General features: G+C 39.4%; 2 protein-coding genes across 2 annotated transcripts in view; both read left to right on the top strand.

Annotated features, from left to right (window-relative positions):
- The first annotated feature begins 49 nt into the window (after positions 1-49).
- LOC133448509 (prostacyclin synthase-like) lies at positions 50-7695 on the top strand. The gene is made up of 10 exons (XM_061727103.1): positions 50-730; positions 1124-1247; positions 1898-2073; positions 2459-2602; positions 3071-3204; positions 3798-3979; positions 4888-5041; positions 5221-5402; positions 6563-6714; positions 6815-7695. Exons 1-10 carry the CDS (start codon positions 672-674, stop codon positions 6963-6965), a joined length of 1458 nt encoding a protein of 485 aa, XP_061583087.1. The 5' UTR covers positions 50-671; the 3' UTR covers positions 6966-7695.
- A 692-nt stretch (positions 7696-8387) lies between these two features.
- Positions 8388-18189, top strand: part of LOC133448507 (potassium voltage-gated channel subfamily B member 1-like) — a 40479-nt gene continuing 30677 nt past the window's right edge. Inside the window, exons 1-2 of the mRNA XM_061727100.1 lie at positions 8388-8666; positions 10001-10669. Coding sequence (XP_061583084.1) covers positions 10115-10669 — 555 coding nt within the window. The 5' untranslated portion in view covers positions 8388-8666; positions 10001-10114. The remainder of the gene's footprint in view (positions 8667-10000; positions 10670-18189) is intronic.

The raw sequence follows: 18189 nt of genomic DNA, 5'->3' as shown, positions 1-18189 counted from the left end.
GGTTATATCGAGCCAAAAAGGGAGCAGTGACACGTTGAACGTCGCAGTGAAGCGTCTACGTGAGCAGTTGCAGACATCACTTCACTTCCTCTCAGTAATTTAATACTTTCATCCAAAGGCCACAGGGCATTACTGGGTAAGGAAAGACATTTCTTTACTAAGTCTTGTCAAAACAAGTTTATGAAAAGATCACAAGAAAACAAATCATCACAATGGTTACATGTTCAAATCTCAATAGTTGATAATAAAAGCATTAAAGCAACTAAGAGAGATTTATTTTTCATTTTACTTTTTTCTGCAATTGTCCCCAAGAGAGAGTGTCTTAAGGACTGTGGACATCATAATGGGCAGGTACTTTTCTTTCTGTCAGCTACGCTTCAATAATAAAATTGAAAAAAATACAAGGAAGTTTTAGCAACACAATTTGGAATATTTTCTTTGAATAAATGGGAAGCAAAAAAAATTACAGTATGTAGTAAAATGAGTTGTAGAGGGTTTACTCAATGGATGATGTCATCAGTGAGTAAAACTGTACGTCCCATAATGGGCGTTTCACAATAACAAAGAGCGGACATATGACACAGTTGCAGGCCTGTGACACAACTGTCGAGGGATAAAGCCGCAGTGAAGACTGAGGGAACCCCACAGGCTCTGCAGCTTGAACACACGAGATGATCTGGATCTTTCTTCTGCTTGCGATACTTTATTTTATCTTCACACCCAGATGGAGGTAAGCTATTTTATATGTTGTCTTTTTGAAACTACAGATAAATCTTAACTAAAACATAATATGGAAAGAAGATGCATATTTTCTGTCCCTGTAGAACAAGTGCATTGTGTACTTCTTAAATAGCCTGTAACAATGTGACGTGTTGAGTGTAAAGGGAATCCCTGGATTTATTTTTAATGTTCCCACACCTGTTTAGGAATGCAGTTGTACAAGAGGTATATTTAGAAGTAGCTTTTTAGACATGCAGGTATGATTTTATTTTTGACATCCTACATTTGCGTCATCTATTGTTCAGCGGTAACTATGTAATCAGATGTAGGATGAAGATAAAGAGGTATGCATGTATTTAAATATAATGAAAGCCAACAGTTTGTTTTTTGCTTTCTCCTGTAGAACCAAGAGTGAGCCGCCTCTTGACAAAGGACTCATCCCATGGTTGGGCCATGCACTTGAATTTGGAAAAGATGCTTCCAAGTTCATCCAAAGAATGAAACGAAAACACGGCAACATTTTCACTGTGAGTCCAACAAACCAACAAATGATGAGGACATTAGTTAGATTGTTATAAACTCTTTAAGATATATTTCTTTCTTTTATTATATCCTAAAAAGTGAATGTCTTAATATTAATAATAATCTTACTCTTAAAGCTTTAATCAAGCAGTAATTCATCATAGAGAAACATTAGGTAAAGTTTTTTGTCTAAAACTTTATAATTTATAAAGTGTTAAAAGTAGAGGGATTTAAGTAATAGAAAAGAATGAGTCAATAAAGGCTGATAAAGGGAAGTGAATTTTAAATTACTTGGTGGGAATATTTCCATTTTTATTTATTTTTTTGTTGTTTTTATTCCTTTTATTAAAACTATTTTGGAAGAATCTTAACACTGCCAACTCTTATACAACAGTAAAACACAAATTAGCTCAATAAGTTTTCAGTTGAACTGACACAAGAGTGTGACTGGCTGCATTTTCCAAGGCATGGACTCTGAATTTTGTGTTACTCCACATTATTTGCTTTAAGTATCGATAGGTAAAATATAAGATTCATGTGTTATTATTTTGCTCAGTTTCTTGTACATATGAAATAAAAAGGCAAATGAAATATAAAAATGTAACTGTTCCTGCTTCATATGTCTTTTCCATTTCCACCTCTCCACTGCTGATAGGTGCGCGTTGCTGGCCGCTACGTGACGGTGCTGCTGGATCCACACTCCTTCGACTCGGTGATCAGCGACTCCGAATCACTGGACTTCACACGTTACGCACAAGTTCTCATGGAGAGGATCTTCGACCTGCAGCTCCCCCTTCAGCAGCCAGCTAAAGCGAAATCGATGATGAAAAGGTATTGTTTCACTATGATTCCCAGTTTATTTTCATTTTCATTTGAGGTTCCCCTGAAAGTGAAAACGTTTCTGGCCCAATCAAGTCACATGAGTAGTATCCCTGGATAATCCATATTGCTGTTGCAGTTTCTTCTTTTTTTTATTATTATTATTTTATTACGTGGAGTTTGTTTTGTCATTTCCCACTTGTTATCTACAGTTTCCATCAACCTATTCCAGCAAAGTTATTAGTAATTGTCTGCGTTTTTTTTTTTTTTTTTTGTTTGGGTATTTTTATATTTTTATAGCAGTAACCAGACACACATGACTTGCACAATTCCTCTCAGAGGTACACCAATTAACCTTTTATTTCCTGTTTCTTTTTTTTTTTAATCTCGTCTGCAGACACTTCCTTGGAATGAATTTGGACACGCTCAACAGCACGATGAGCAGGCACCTGGAGGAGTTGGTGAAAGATGAGATACCTCAGAACCAGAGAGACTGGAAAGAAGAGGGACTTTTCAACCTCTCCTATGGATTACTCTTTAAGTATGACAACCCCTCCCCCCGCCCCCCCAAACTAAAAGTGATCTTGTCAGAAAAGGCCTTCAGCTAAACAGTTTACGCTCCTGTTCCTTCCTGTTATCCCCAGTTTGTAAACTCACAAAGAAAAATGTGACTACTCGAAACGTCTCAGGCCACATTTTCATTTGAATGCTTTTGGCTTAGTACGTAGTTTAAAAAAAAAAAAGGATTTTGTTACAAATGTGATTAGTAAACAAAGGAGAAAGTGGATCATGTGGCAAAGCGCCTTGAGGTTTATTGCGCTGCAGTGACGTCATACATGAAGAGATGTTGAACGAATAGTGGGTGTGCAAGTGGAAAGTTTTAAATTGTTTGTTGTAGGCTTTCAGACAAAATGCTGCGTGGGCTGGTTATCTGTCATCACAAGAAAAATCATTCTTATTCACAATTGAAAGTGAACTGCACATTCTCACGGCCCACCTTTCTCCACAGGGCGGGATACCTGACTCTCTTTGGAGGGGAACAGAACAACAACAGCAGTAGCGCAGATCCATCAAGCATCTACGAAGAATACAAGACGTTTGACGGTCTCTTAACCAACATGGCAAGGGGCACGCTAAAATCAGGTAGAGACAAAGAGCAGACCTCCTGAAAACAACTTTTTTTTTTTTTTATTTCTGACAGCGATTGTCAGCAATTTCCAACTTCATGAAATGAATGAGAAAAGACACTGATTCATGAGTCAGGGGAAGCTGTTGAAGACGTTTCACTTGTCTGTGATGTTTACGTCTGTCACCAGTCGATGTGGTTTGACATCATTGATGAGTGTTTCCCTAGATTTGTTTTGTGGTTGTCATGGTGAGGGGCCCTTATTCAAGCACTTACATAGCGTCTGGGGGTTTGTTTTATTTAGGATTTGACAGATTTCCCTCCTCAGTGTGACGTACTTGTATTTCTACAGTGTATTACCACATTTCATCTGATAGAGCTTTTCACGTGCCGTTTCTTTATCTTTATCTTTCCCATCACACTGTAAAGAAACAGCCTGTACAGTGTTGGAATTACATACCTCCTCCAGTGGTGCATCTCATAACACAAACGTCAATTCTCCGCCCCACTTGTGTACAATAGCATCTATTTAAGTATACATTTTTATGGTGAAATGTTTTTTTTTTTTTTCTGTTTCTCACGCACTCTGATGTTTATCTGTGTGTGACAGAGGAGAAGAAGACAGCACAGAGTGTTCAAAAGAGACTGTGGGAGCTTTTGGCTCCTGCAGGTCTCACTAAGGACTCTGGGTCGAGCCCGTGGCTCCACGCCTACCGGCGACTCCTGCAGGAGGACGGGGTTGATGAGGACATGCAGAGAAAGGCTTTGCTGATGCAACTCTGGGCCACACAAGTGAGTCAGACCACAAGGGAGTGTCATTCTTTTAGCGAGGACGTCTGTTGATGATTATGTCCAAAGATTAGACATGATGCGCTCTTGGTCAGATGAACTTGATGTCATCACTAGGAGACTGTTTCCATCCTGCGTGTCTCCAAGGAAACTTAAGTCCAGCAGTGAGAGCTGCGGTACTCTTGCCTGCCACAGGGGAGTGCTGTTTATTCAGGATTAAAACGGAATATGACACAATAACTTCAGTTTCAATGTACAGGCATTGAGCCAGGGGGCAATAAATATGCCCGAATTTTCAGATGGCCATAACACTTCAGTCAGAGGAAATAACATATCTTTAATTGCCCTACTGAGCATTCAACAGTGAGTAAAGTCAAAGAGGAAAAACAAAATTATAATCAAGAGACTAAATGTCTGCCAGTTTCTTTTTGTGTTGTCTTTTCATAGTAGCAGTAGTTTGTGTTTCTACTGCAGGCAAACGACACTCCCCTTTACTATAAGATAAAATAACTTCAGTGCCCTGCCGTTGGATGCATGCTGATGGCAGGAGACATCAGGCTTCCAGTAGCTTTCCTTTTTGAGTAAACTGTTCTGCACTGGACTTGGCTACCAGTGAAACAATCCAGAGTATGGCTCTTCTCGTCACAGACACAGAATCCTTTTTTTTTTTATTTAATTTTTTTTTTATTAACCAGACTATAAATGTATTAGTCTTTTTTTATTCAATTGCACTTAAATTTTAAGGAAATATGTGCTTCATTTGAACTCTAACATAAGGTAAATATGAGTACCGTGGAGATCGTATGATGGTTTTATTTACTAACGTCAAATAGCCACATGTACTGTCACTTTGCAGCACCAGAGTGAGAAACCTCATCACCATCCTTATGAGAGTCTTTTTGTGTTTCCAGGGTAATGTTGGACCTGCTGCATTTTGGCTTTTGAGCTACTTGTTGACAAATCCAGAAGCTCTGATGGCAATAAAAAAGGAGTTTGGCCAGATTTCACAGATGGGGACCTCAGGGGCTTTTCTCATGGACAGATCTGTGAAAACTCCTGTGTTTGGTAAGGACGTTATCCAATTTGTTGTTAAAAGAAGAGTTGTTATTGGTTGTAGTTTGAATGGATTGTTACAATAAGGACAAAAATGAATTAAAAGTAAGAAAAATATGGCAGACTTACTTGTGAACTAACAGTGTTGCTCGTTTGCATGTTCAGTAACCATTTCTGTTTTGTATTCTCAGATAGTGCCCTGCAGGAGACGCTGAGACTCACTGCTGCCTCCTTCATCACAAGAGAGGTCATACAAGAAAAGACCCTTCACATGGCTGATGGACAAACATACCTGCTGAGAAAGGGCGACAGAGTATGTCTGTTCCCTTTGATCAGCCCTCAAATGGATCCTGAGATTTACCACGAGCCACAGGTTTGTTTGAAATCACTAAAACACTTTACTGCTTCCAAACTCTTAAAACATCATCTTCTACCAACACAAATGCCAGTAAATGTTTTAGAGACTTTGAGGCAGACTTGAGTGCAATTAGAATAAGTAGTTGTTTGTGGATGGTGGAATCGGTGTCTACACAAGTAAGACCCTCTATTAACCAGTGGGAGGTCAAATCCAGAGCTGTGGTCTCATTAAGGAATAAACACAGCAACGGAAGTGAAAAGTAGCTAATAGGCGTAAGAAAAACATTTAAAAAAACATCTGCCCACAGTGCGAAGGCCCTATTGTATCTGTAGGAATTGTTATTCTCCTTCTCGTTCTCATTTTTCTCGTTTTTCTTCCGATGAAATGAGGGCCTTTTTGCCCCCCTAAATGTGCCCCAAAAGTCTCCAAATTTTGCACGCAAGCCAGGCCTGGCGATAAATTTGATATTTCATGGTTTGCATTAATGGGCGTGGCCTAATGGCTCAACAGCGCCCCATAGAATACTTCGTGCCTCAAGCCCCACAATACGGTTTGACGTACATGCACGAAAATCGGTACACACCTGTATCATGTCGCAACTTAAAGAAAAGTATCTTGGAGCCATGGCCGTAACCTAACAGGAAGTCGGCCATTTTGAATTAATCGTGTAATTTTGGCACAATTTATGCCATTCCTTCGGCAGTTAATACGGCCCGAACCGTAACGTGGACCCAGGTGTGTTATACATCATGTATCTCCTGCATCTCATCGTGCATCTCCTGTGATGATGCGCATTACTTTTCTCAGTCAAAAGCGTTACCGTGGCGACGCTAGACACCAAAAAGCGCGCCTGATTGGTCCATATTTGATAGTTCCTACTTTCTGTCATAACTTTTGAATGGTTTGACGTAAAGAGTCCTGGGTGGTGTCATCTGGCTCGGTTTTGAGTACTTGACCATAATTGGTGCAAATTAGCCCCGCCCCTTTATCTGATTGGTCGATATCTGATAGTTCGTACTTTCTGCCATAACTTTTCAATGGTTTGACATAAAGAGTCGTGGGTGGTGTCATCGGACTCGGTTTTGAGTCCTTGACCTTTATTGGTCCGTTCATCGCTGTTTGCAGCTTTAATTTTCTGATTGTTCTTTTATTCAAAAACCACATTTCCTCCACAGAAATACAAGTATGACCGCTTCCTGAATGAGGATGGATCAGCGAAGACAGAGTTTTATAAAGGAGGGAAGCAGTTGAAATATTACACTATGCCATGGGGTGCAGGGACTAACGGCTGTGTGGGAAAGCTGTTTGCCATCACTACCATCAAACAGTGAGTAACCCAGATATCAGCTCTCTGTTTGGAATGCACATCGAAAATGTATAACTTAAAGTTTCCACGTCAATGTCCTAATATTGTGTTTCATTTTTAGGTTTGTTTATATGTTGCTGACTAACTACAATTTGGAGTTGTGTGACCCAAACACTCAGATGCCAAACATAAATACCAGCCGTTATGGATTCGGGATGCTACAACCTGAGGGAGACTTGCTTATCCGATATAAGCCACAAACTTCACACTAGGAAAAGCAGCAAGAAGACCTGCTTTTATGCACATTTCATCCTAACAACATTGTTCATAGTGTCAATATACTATTTGTACTTTTGTATTCTGTATTTATGGCATACTGTATTCTTTATTTATCAGTTATTTATCAATAAATGTGAATAATTCATTGTCTCTGATGCCAGAGTTCTTTGTTTTATTTTTTATTTTTTTTATCACAAGTCCTGTTTATCACATGCTCCTCTCATGCCCAACATAATGGTTTAGCAGATGAAACTGGAATTATAAGACTCTAAAATTGAAGAAGTGTTCAGAATTGTTTTTTTTTTGCGAAGCAGCTGTAAAATGTTGAAAACTCTTTTTGTCAAACATGTGGATGAGTGTGAGGCAGGGACTGTACGTACTATAAACAGAGCTGGTCTCACATTTGTTAAGATGACATATTTCTGCTGTTTGCAGACTGAATAGGAGTGGAAAGTTTTAGGTCCATATGCCATTCAGACCATAACTGTTCTCCTACATACCAGTGTGCAACTATCATAAACCTTTAATTATGAGGTTCAACAAGTAAAGTGTTTTGTTTTTTTTCTTTTTTGCCAAAGGAGACAGCATTGAAGCCAAGACCAGCCATGCTGGGCTTGCAGAGTATCAAGTATAATACTGAACTCTCTTAAAAATGTTATATTGTATATTAATGAATAAGAAGCACTGAAAGATGAGTAGGGGGCATGTTATCTGTGTTTAGTTGAATCTGCAACGATTCTGGAGTAAATGTGTACACTGAAAAAAATAAATCTAAGTGCATTTTTTCCTTAACAAGCAGTATTTATGTAATCCCAAGCAATCTTTTCATTTACACACAAACAACAAGCAATGATCTTGTTGTATTTACCTTTCCTTTAACAACTTTAATCTATTGGGCAGATTGCCTGACGTTTAGATGAAACATGCTTTATTTGTGTAGAACACCACAGTAAAAAATATCTTGCTTGATCTAGATCTAGATTTTTATGTAGATCAAGAAAGACTAGTCTTTGTATAAACTACTTAATTTTTAGTATGTACAAAATTCATTTGCAAGTAAAGTCAACTTAATTTTGATAAATAAAGTAAACCTAACACAATTAAGTTGACTGTACTTACAAAATGTATTATTTACATACAAAAAATTAAGTAGTTTATACAAAGACTAGTCTTTCTTGATCTACATAATAATCTCATGCAAAAAGTTGACTTATTTTTTTTTTTTTAAGTAGATCAAGCACAATATTTGTATCAGTGTAGTTCCACTTTGGCATGATAAATTGCAGCCCTGCGCACAATGGAGAGGTACAGTTAGACTCGCTGGCTGTGTGAGGGTTAACTCCACACAGGCTGCTGGAGGAGAGGATCAGTCCCGGCAGCATCCCGTTCACTGTTACAGGCGCCGTCCGGAGCACACTCGCCTTGCAGAGGCAGAGGCGAAACACCGAGAGCATCCTCTGTTAAACCCAATACTCTACTTGTTGATTCGCTCCCGGAGTGGTGCACAGGGCAGATTTGTTCATTATTATACCTGTATACCTAACATTTTCAACATGTCGGTGCGTAACCCATGATGTCTCCATCAGTTCCCTAACGAGCGTCGGAGACCTTGACAGGCTTAATAAGTTGTAACGCACTTACTTATGAAATGTTGCCGTCGGTCACTGAAGTGAATGGGGAAATAAGGAAGACACGTATGTATCATATTTATTTCTTTACCATGCTTAAACATATTTTAGCTTCGAGTTGCAGTACTACCGTGAGCATTATGACTTTGTAGCGCAGTTGGTTTCTATCCGAAATGTTCTGTCTGTAGGCTATTTCGCGCAGCTGGCTGCCATACAGTTGGAATGCACGTTTATTACAATATTTCCCCAAAAGGAAAGGTTTGAATATGGAATTTGATGCAAACATTTTAGGTTATGTGCCAATAACAGTTCATATTTGAAAAAAAATGTCCGGAAAATGGCACTGCACTTACAATTAAGTTGAAAAACTATCATACTAGTCTCGGGAGACAGCACAGTATGTTATGGCTTGTTAATCATTGTTGAAATTCGCGTCCCCCACTTAAAGGCTGATTTATGGTTCCGCGTTACACCAACGCAGAGCCTACGCCGTACCCTACGGCGTACAATCATTTAGGAATATACTTATGCAATATTATAGAGGTTGTTATACAGGTTAACAAGCATGTTTGGCTCTTTACAGTCATTTATGTATATTTTAACATTGGCTCGCATCTTCTCAGCAGCTCTGTCATGCAGTTTGGATTTATTTTATTTTCACACTACATTGCTTACACTCATGGACAACTTTGTTTTCCTCACATTAGAATTATACATGCTGCAGAGTATGTTCAGTTTGGGGTTGAGAAATCTCTGGGTGACAGATGAGAAAGAGAGGCAGGTGATTTGTTTTCTATATGAAATAAAGCACAGTAACAATGTGATGTTGAGACTAAGTCAGCATAATTGGAAAGTTACAGCCGTGAAATGGTTGCCTTCTGACCACATATTGCACCTTGTTTATTTTTCGAGGCAGATACATTTTTTTATTGCACATTAGTAAGGCTTGACTCGTAGGGTTCGCGTCGCCGCATACCCTACGCCGTACCCTACGGCGTAGGCTCTGCGTCGATTTAACGCGGGACCATAAATCAGGCTTTATACCACTCTAGAGCAGTTCAGCTATGCATTTCCATCATAGTCCATAACGCTGGGACTTGGAAGGGGGATTGATTCACCTTTCAGCACCGCGGACAGCGACAGTCCGGAGTGACAGCTGGGCTGTTTCAGCACCGGACAGCGCTCACACACATTCACACACACAGTCCAGTTATCATTGGCCCGGTCTTCACCCCCACCGGACCGTGTCAGCAGGAAAAGCGGCTATGCCTCTTAAAGCTGATTAAAATATCTATTTGCTTCTCTGATAAGTGGATAAACCACCTGACATTGTTACTGTAGGACACCAGCAATGCCCGCTCAGCAGCCCCTTAATAATGTTTCTTTTCTTTATTTTTTAGCCACAAGAAACGCAGGGGGGCCCTGATGCTGTCATCTTCAAGACAATGTCTTCTTAATCTACCACACCTGCGTCTTCCAATCTTTTTTCAAGTAATCAACTGACTTGAGCGAAGATGATCAAGACAGGGGCACGGATAGGCACCACGGTGCCACCGGACACCATCGACATCATTCGTATCAAAACCCATACCCGGAAAGTGAGACTCAATGTCGGGGGGCTTCTGCACGAAGTTATGTGGAGGACGTTGGACAGGCTGCCCCGCACCAGGCTGGGCAAACTGAGGGACTGTAACACCCACGACTCTATCATGGAGATATGCGACGACTACAGCTTGGATGAGAACGAGTACTTTTTCGACAGACACCCGGGCGCCTTCACCTCGATTCTGAACTTCTACCGCACTGGAAAGTTGCACATGATGGAGGAAATGTGCGCCCTCTCGTTCAGCCAAGAGCTGGACTTCTGGGGGATCGATGAGATCTACCTGGAGTCCTGCTGCCAGGCCAGGTATCACCAGAAGAAGGAGCAAATGAACGAAGAGCTTAAACGAGAGGCCGAAAACATGAGGGAGAGGGATGGAGAGGAGTTTAGTCCCACATGCTGCTCGGAGAAAAGAAAGAAACTCTGGGACCTCTTGGAGAAGCCAAGCTCATCGTTTGCTGCTAAGGTAATCACGCTTTCACTAATGCCACCCTGCCAGCAGGGGCGTCAATTGGGTATGGCAAGGTATGGCAGCAGCCACACCTTTGCTTCAAAGGTTAAATTGAAATGTTTGTTTTTTTAAATACATTTATGGAATTACTCTGTGTCTCTTTGTATTGATTATTCTATTACTTAATACATATAGAATAACTACAAATGCAAATCAGAACAACATGATCGATTTCACTAGTTATTATACTGCAAAAACTCAAAATCTTAACAAGAATATTTATCTTATTTCTAGTTAAAATGTCTAATTTTTAGTAAAAAAAAAATCATTACATTTAAGACAAGACTCAAAAACAACCATTTTCACCTGTTTCAAGTAGATTTTCACTTAAAATAAGTAGAAAAATCTGCCAATGGAACAAGATTGTTTTGCTTGTAATGAGAAGATAAATCTTGTCCCACTGGCAGATTTTCCTACTTATTTCAAGTGAAAATTTACTTGAAACAGGTGAAAATGGTCAAATAACAAGTTATTTTTCTGGTAATGACTCTTGATTAAGTGTAATGAGATTTTTTGACTAAAAATGAGACTAGAAATAAGACAAATATTCCTGGTAAGATTTTTAGTTTTTGCAGTGAGCGAGACTGCATTTGAAAAAGTTCCAGTTTTCTTGACCACACAGATAAGCTACATAGCAGACTTGTGTGATGAGTATTTGCTGGACGTGTTGATTGATACTCTAGTTAAGTTCTGTGACTCGTAACCTTGCCATACCTTAGCTTCGACTGAATTGACGCCACTGCCTGCCAGGGGTGATCAACAAAACGTAGTAAGCAAACCTTAGAGGGCAATAAGGGGAACAGAAGTCCTTTACTTACATTTTTTGGGGGTGATGGGTGGTGTGAAGCAGCACCACCAGAGCATGATGATTGATCTAGACATTCTTTGAAATTGAATAAGTATTTTCCCACCTCCAGAATACAGGGAATGAGAAAAATATTTTGTTATACTCAGAGGTGAACATTAAAGACATCTGCTTGGTATTTTCGATCTGTATTGATTAGCAAGAGTTTGGCAAATCATTTTGCCATCCTTTTCACACAAATAATAGAAAATAGGCTAGGTGTTATTTCCAGAGGGGGGATGAGGAACGAGTGCTATTTTTCTGTTGAGCTGATTAAAGCCTTTTGTTCTTTCTGCTTCACTTTGTTCAAAAACATGACAACCTTTATTGTTTCCCTTTATTATCTTCAGTCTGAATGTAGTCAGCTGGTGGTGACAGCATGCCGTATCTCCAGGTGTTTAGTGAATGTTTGTTCCTCAGTGGCATCAAAGACCCTCATCACTTACTGTTGAGTTGACAGCATAGCAGGGAACATTCCTGTGCAAAATACATATTTTTAGACCTTCACATGACACCCACCCTCCTCTCCTCAGCCAGCCCTCTTGGCTTCATTTACCACATCTGCCTACAGTATTCAATCCAGTCCAGTATTCAATCATCCAGCTCATTAATGGACTCATAGCTCACAGGATCTAGAGAACTATATTTTCTGGATCAATGAGTGCTGTCATGTTAACAACTCTTTTATATGAATTAAGCGGTTATGGATTTGATTGCGTCAAATTCACATAAAGTGTTGAATATGTGTATTACCAGCTCAGCTATTTTGGGACTGTGGATATTAAGAAATTATGCACTCTGTAGTCACTCTTTTGTTTTAAAGATAGAGATAGTGACATGGACAAGTGGTGCACATTATCTAAAGCCTTTCTTTCAGATTTCATATAATAAATGTGCAACTGTTTCTGGAAGATCATAATGCAAAAGCCTAAAATTTAATCAAAAAAATATTTTGTTATTTATTATTACAGTTGAACAAAATAGCTTTATGTTGTTTTTACGTTTCAGAAAATGGTATCTCACTCAAAGATACATCAAGAAGACATTCTGTATTGAATTGCATGTTAATATATTCTAGAAACAAGATGTGATGGTCAAATCTTTACTCAAAGAAATTTCAAACACCTCTTTGAACAGGAGTTGGTGCATAATTTATGGAGCTCCTCTATTTAAAGAAGCTGCTTCCTCTCTGACCTTGAGTTACTGAAGCTTTTAATTATTTTTCTTAAGTATTCAGTCAAATTGCTTTGACCATCAAACCTGATACCTTGAGCTTGGTATTCAGGCTTTTCAGAAATATCGGCCATGAAATAAGTTTTCTCCGTTAAAGCATACACCGTATGAATGGAAACTAATTCTGCATGTTTTGGAAGTTGATTACTACATTAATTTTATATCACTTTTGATAATACTGCAATACATATTTCCCATCTGGAGTATATGGCACCTCTTAAAGGTAAACAAATGCATCATCTTCCAACTAGTAACAGATCTGAATGGATGAATAAAATCCCCACTGTCCCTACTTCCAACCCAGAAAAACCTGACTGCATAAGCAAATATTTACATTTGAAGGTGAATATTTGCCCAACTCTGGTTCTGCTCGCTGAGCTCAAATAACTTGGACCTATAAAGGAGGTTCAGGAGCATAAAAAGAGTATTAGCTTCTTATGCAACAATGTTTACCTTGCAAATTCATAATATGCTCATGACACAGTCCACAGTACAATCATTTAGGAATATACTTATGCAATATTATAGAGGTTGTTATACAGGTTAACAAGCATGTTTGGCTCTTTACAGTCATTTCTGTATATTTTAACATTGGCTCGCATCTTCTCAGCAGCTCTGTCATGCAGTTCGGATTTATTTTCACACTACATTGCTTACGCTCATGGACAACTTTGTTTTCCTCACGTTAGAATTATACATGATGCAGAGTATGTTCAGTTTGGGGTTGAGAAATCTCTGGGTGACAGATGAGAAAGGGAGGCAGGTGATTTGTTTTCTATATGAAATAAAGCACAGTAACAATGTGATGTTGAGACTAAGTCAGCATAATTGGAAAGTTACAGCCGTGAAATGGTTGCCTTCCGACCACATATTGCACCTTGTTTATTTTTCGAGGCAGAAACATTTTTTTATTGCATATTAGTAAGGCTTGACTCAATACCAGAGATCCAAAATAAAGAGTACCGGATGTTTTAATTCTGGGACTTTTGGAGGTCATAATCTCCCTGAACTGGCACACAAGCGCCTGTGCTTTCTCCACAACAACTCGTTCTTCACAACAAAGCAGCAGTAATGGACACAATGTGTGGGAGAGTTACTCATAAATTTCACTCCTACTTGAGTTTGTATTTCACCATATACAAAGGAAAAACTTGCAGGTCATTTCATTAATAAAAGATAAGCCGCTGTTGAGGCAGAACAGTTTGGGTTATGTGTGTTGTCATTTTTACCTTAATATGGGCCAGTGGTACGAAGTGAAACCAGCTCCCAATAATACAATGTGTTCCCGCATCCAAATGTTCCTCCGGTGCAGCTGAGTCTCAGGGAAATCACAGTCACATTCACAGGGGGTTTATTCTCAACATAAACTTTGAAATGTCTTTATTTGCACTGAATGATGTTGTCATAAATGTACATTTCATACTAATAAACAATGTTTATGCTATAGTTGTGTTTCCACCTTGAAACAACATCCCATCACAAACATATGAGCTGTGAGACATTGAAAATGCACTTTAATTTACAAAAAAGAAAAAGGACAGAATTGTATGTCTAAAATTGCTTGATACTGAGAGGATATCATATTTTACATGATAAACTAATGGTAATTTAATTTGGAAACAGGATAGAGGTAGTCTCTGAGTGTGGAGGCCCTGTTAAAATATAAAACAATAATGTTTACTTAGATCATTTGGACTCCAATCTGCACACTCTGGAAAGACCACTGTGCGTGCGTGCGTGCGTGCGTGCGTGCGTGCGTGCGTGCGTGCGTGCGTGCGTGCGTGCGTGCGTGCGTGCGTGCGTGCGTGCGTGCGTGCGTGCGTGCGTGCGTGCGTGCGTGCGTGCGTGCGTGCGTGCGTGTCCAGGCTCTGGTTCGGTACAGTGTATTGAGCCTTGTCACCTGCTGCATGTTCAACACATTTAGACTGACGAATGGTTTTTGTGAGGTTTGAAGGATATCTATGATAAAGAAAGTGAGCATTCTGGTGAGTGACCAGTTATTTGAGAAGGTCAAAGACGTGTGACTTCCCTCTAACTGCTCCTGATGATCCCTGTGCAGTCGGTTATGCTGACCTCCCGTACCGAGTCATAAGTTGTGCGCGGCTATCAGGGTAGTTGTTGCTGTGCGGACGCTATTTTCTTTCCCAGCAGCGACCCTAACAAAGGGAGCTGAACATTTTCTATGGCTGTGTGTTTCTGTCCCTCCATGTCTCTTTCTGTCTTTGTGTGTACTCTAACAACCATGCTTGGAATCACATGGTGTGTATTTTATGAGTTGTTTTCAAGATTAGTTGCTGGGTTGCAGACACTCTTAGGTTGTGCTTAGGTGAGCTTTGAATAGCCCTAATTTTACAACACACACTCGCCAAGCTCCAACCAAAATGATTGCAGTGCCATATATCACATTATGTCAGAGTCACATGGATGGTTTGGCTTGTTGAAAGAAAGATTCAGAGCCCCCTGTGTCTTTTTGTCATCCTTGCTCTCTTGGCATTCTCTTTGCATGTTTAAGTTTTCCACCATTGTATTTCTTCCTCTTAATATTTCAATCCAGGTTAAGCACTCATTATTGAACAAAGTCTTAACTAAAGCTTCTAAAAAAAAGTCAAGAAATATGATTATTATATTAATATAAATACATAGAGATAATAGTCGGGCTATAATAATACCTTTTTCTTGCACTTAACACCAGTTCTAGTCTCTGGGAAAGAAAATTGAGATGCTGAAAGCCTTCCTCTTCTCCTTCCTCTTTACGATTGAAAGAAGTAACTCTTTTCCTAAATGCAACCACACAGACTCTAATGACGCTGTGCACTAAACAGAGAAAAACATTAGCATTATTGATTTGAGACGTGCCTTTGATTAGCCTGTGAAAGTGCATAAACGGAAACTCAGGAAGTAGTATCATCATCGTGGCAGCTAATCTATACAGAAAATCTGTTCATCTGTGAACAGCAGAGATGAGGATTAAATTGTTTGTGTTGTGGTGAGGGTGTTCCTTATGCATCTTATCTGCTAAGCCTAAATGATTTATCGTGGACTTCAAAGAATTTCCATTGCAACCACCCCTTCCTCAATGCATTAGACCTAACGCTTAGCTGAAGCTCATTATGAAAACTATGTGGCCGCTTTGTTGCCCCAAAGTTGTGAACTTGAAGAAATGTGCTCTTCTACACACATGTTACAAAGGGCACCGCTCAGCTCCTGTGACCTATAAATTACCTTCCTCTTCAATGGAGGCCCTGTGTTACCAACATATACAAAATGCTCAATTTGCCTGCCAGCGACTGTCGTCCCCCCCTGGACCTCTTTCATGTTTGACTGATTACTTGTCTCCGCAATGACCTAAAACACAGACTAGTTATACATTATTCAATTTCAACCTTGTGGCTATATATTGTTTCACAGATTTAGCTCACAGGAGACTGATTCAAATAATGAATTGATGAAATGACTCCCTTTTTTTGTCTGTTTAAACACCCTTGGTTAGACCACCGTGGGTGGGAAGAGGGTTATGTAAGATTAAGGGTTGTGTGAGAGCATGACATTTTCCACTGGAAGTTATGATCGCAGACACCAACACTGGAGCTCTGAGGTAACAGAAGCAATAATACTTTGGAAATGTGCTTTTGTTGGAACGTTTACTTTAGTCACTGTAAATGACTTTAACAACAAGCCATTACATCACTATGTGTATGTGAAAGCTAAATAGAAGCTTCACTACAATCATCTGCAGTAGCAGCAGTTGCTGAAGCAAAAATGGTTACTTGTGGAGAAAGCCCTTAAAAAGCAGCTGTATATTTTATGCTACATACAAAAAAAAAACGTTTGGAAAAAGAAAGAAATAAGGACAGATGGAAACAGCAGTGTTTAGTAGCTAAAAATCCCCAAATCTCCCTCAAGTGTCAACGGAGAAACATTGTAATTTGAATGACTTACAACTCAGTGATAAATGTTTTAGGTTTGTTTAAACATTTGTTTAATTGTTACCCATGTTAGGTGAGTAACAGGTAGCTGCTGTGAACAAGGAAGGTGGTCTGTCAGGAGGGAATGACCATATTGGTCCAGAAAGTGACTCTGATCACAACAATCTTTCGTGACGTCTGTTAGTGGCTTTCCACCAATAGAGAGGAAGGAAGGTGAACCAACGGGGACCGACTTCAGGGAATCAAGTGGAATAACTTTGACTTACGAGCAGGAGATCCTTTTGAAATGTGGCTGTTGTTGGACCAATATGGCATCCTGAAGAGCAGGGGTATAAATCCCAAGTTTAAGCACAATACAATAATACATTGATTAACCAGATCATGATTTGAAGTTTGCAATATTACAAAATATGCCATGAGATGATTTTGATATGATTTGATTTGATTTGCTTTGATTCAATTAAGGAGCTACTGACTGATTTAAGCTGATTAAGTTAAATTTAACACAATCTATTCCTTTAATTAAAAAAAAGGCTGCTAAAGGCATTGATGAGAATTACATCTATTGATATCTGCTTGATATTTTCATTTTGTGTCAGTGCTGATGGGTAGTTGATTATTAAATCAATCCATTGATTGTAGATTGATGGATCGTCACACAGCTACTTAAAAAGTTTGCTTATTCACAAAAGCAAAGCAAAGAAGGATCCAGTTGCAAATTTATTCTGGTCTGATAAGGATGAGTTAGGAGATCATGGAGAGGTAGTCTTTACATTTGTAAAGGAGAAAACATGACTGAAGAACCTGAGAAAGATCGTCTCTTAGACCAGATAAAATTCAGACTGGCTAAAACCTGAGGATATCAGATTGGATTCAGAGGAACTCCAGGACTCTTCCAAGAATACCTGAAACCTGCTGGAGGAGAAGAAGCCTGGAAAGCTTGAAACAGATGTATAAATGCTGGAAAACCATTTAAAGAATTACTGAATGACCTTTTCCCATTTTGATGAGTCATACCCTAAAAGGTCAGAGGTCAACCTTTTCATGGAGAAAGAGAAATGTCACTTCAAATCATTGCCTGAACCAAACAGGATACCCTGCAAGGTGTACAAGAACTGCCCCATGCTGTCAAAATATGCACTAACATGCCACCAAATGTTGACAATGTAATACAGCCTACAGAAACAAACTCTAGCAAGAAAGTTTTGTTTCCCTTCCTCATAAAACCTAGCCGTTTGCTGTTTGTACAGAACTCCTTGAAATAATGGCATTCTCCTGTAGGATGTACATTTTCTTGTGCATTAAGTGGCTCCTTTCGCCTTGTTCCAGTTAAGCACATATTTTCTGCAAAAACGTTGCCTCCTGAGACCTTTCTTTGCCATTTCCACAGAAAGAGGTGATCTAGTACACCGTATTAGCTTATCACACAAACCAGCTGAGGCAACGCAGAGTGCACACTCTCACTACATGGT

The sequence above is a fragment of the Cololabis saira genome, chromosome 8 (genome assembly GCF_033807715.1).
Source record: "Cololabis saira isolate AMF1-May2022 chromosome 8, fColSai1.1, whole genome shotgun sequence".
NCBI lineage: Eukaryota > Metazoa > Chordata > Actinopteri > Beloniformes > Belonidae > Cololabis > Cololabis saira.
This window is presented reverse-complemented; position numbering and strand designations above follow the sequence as displayed.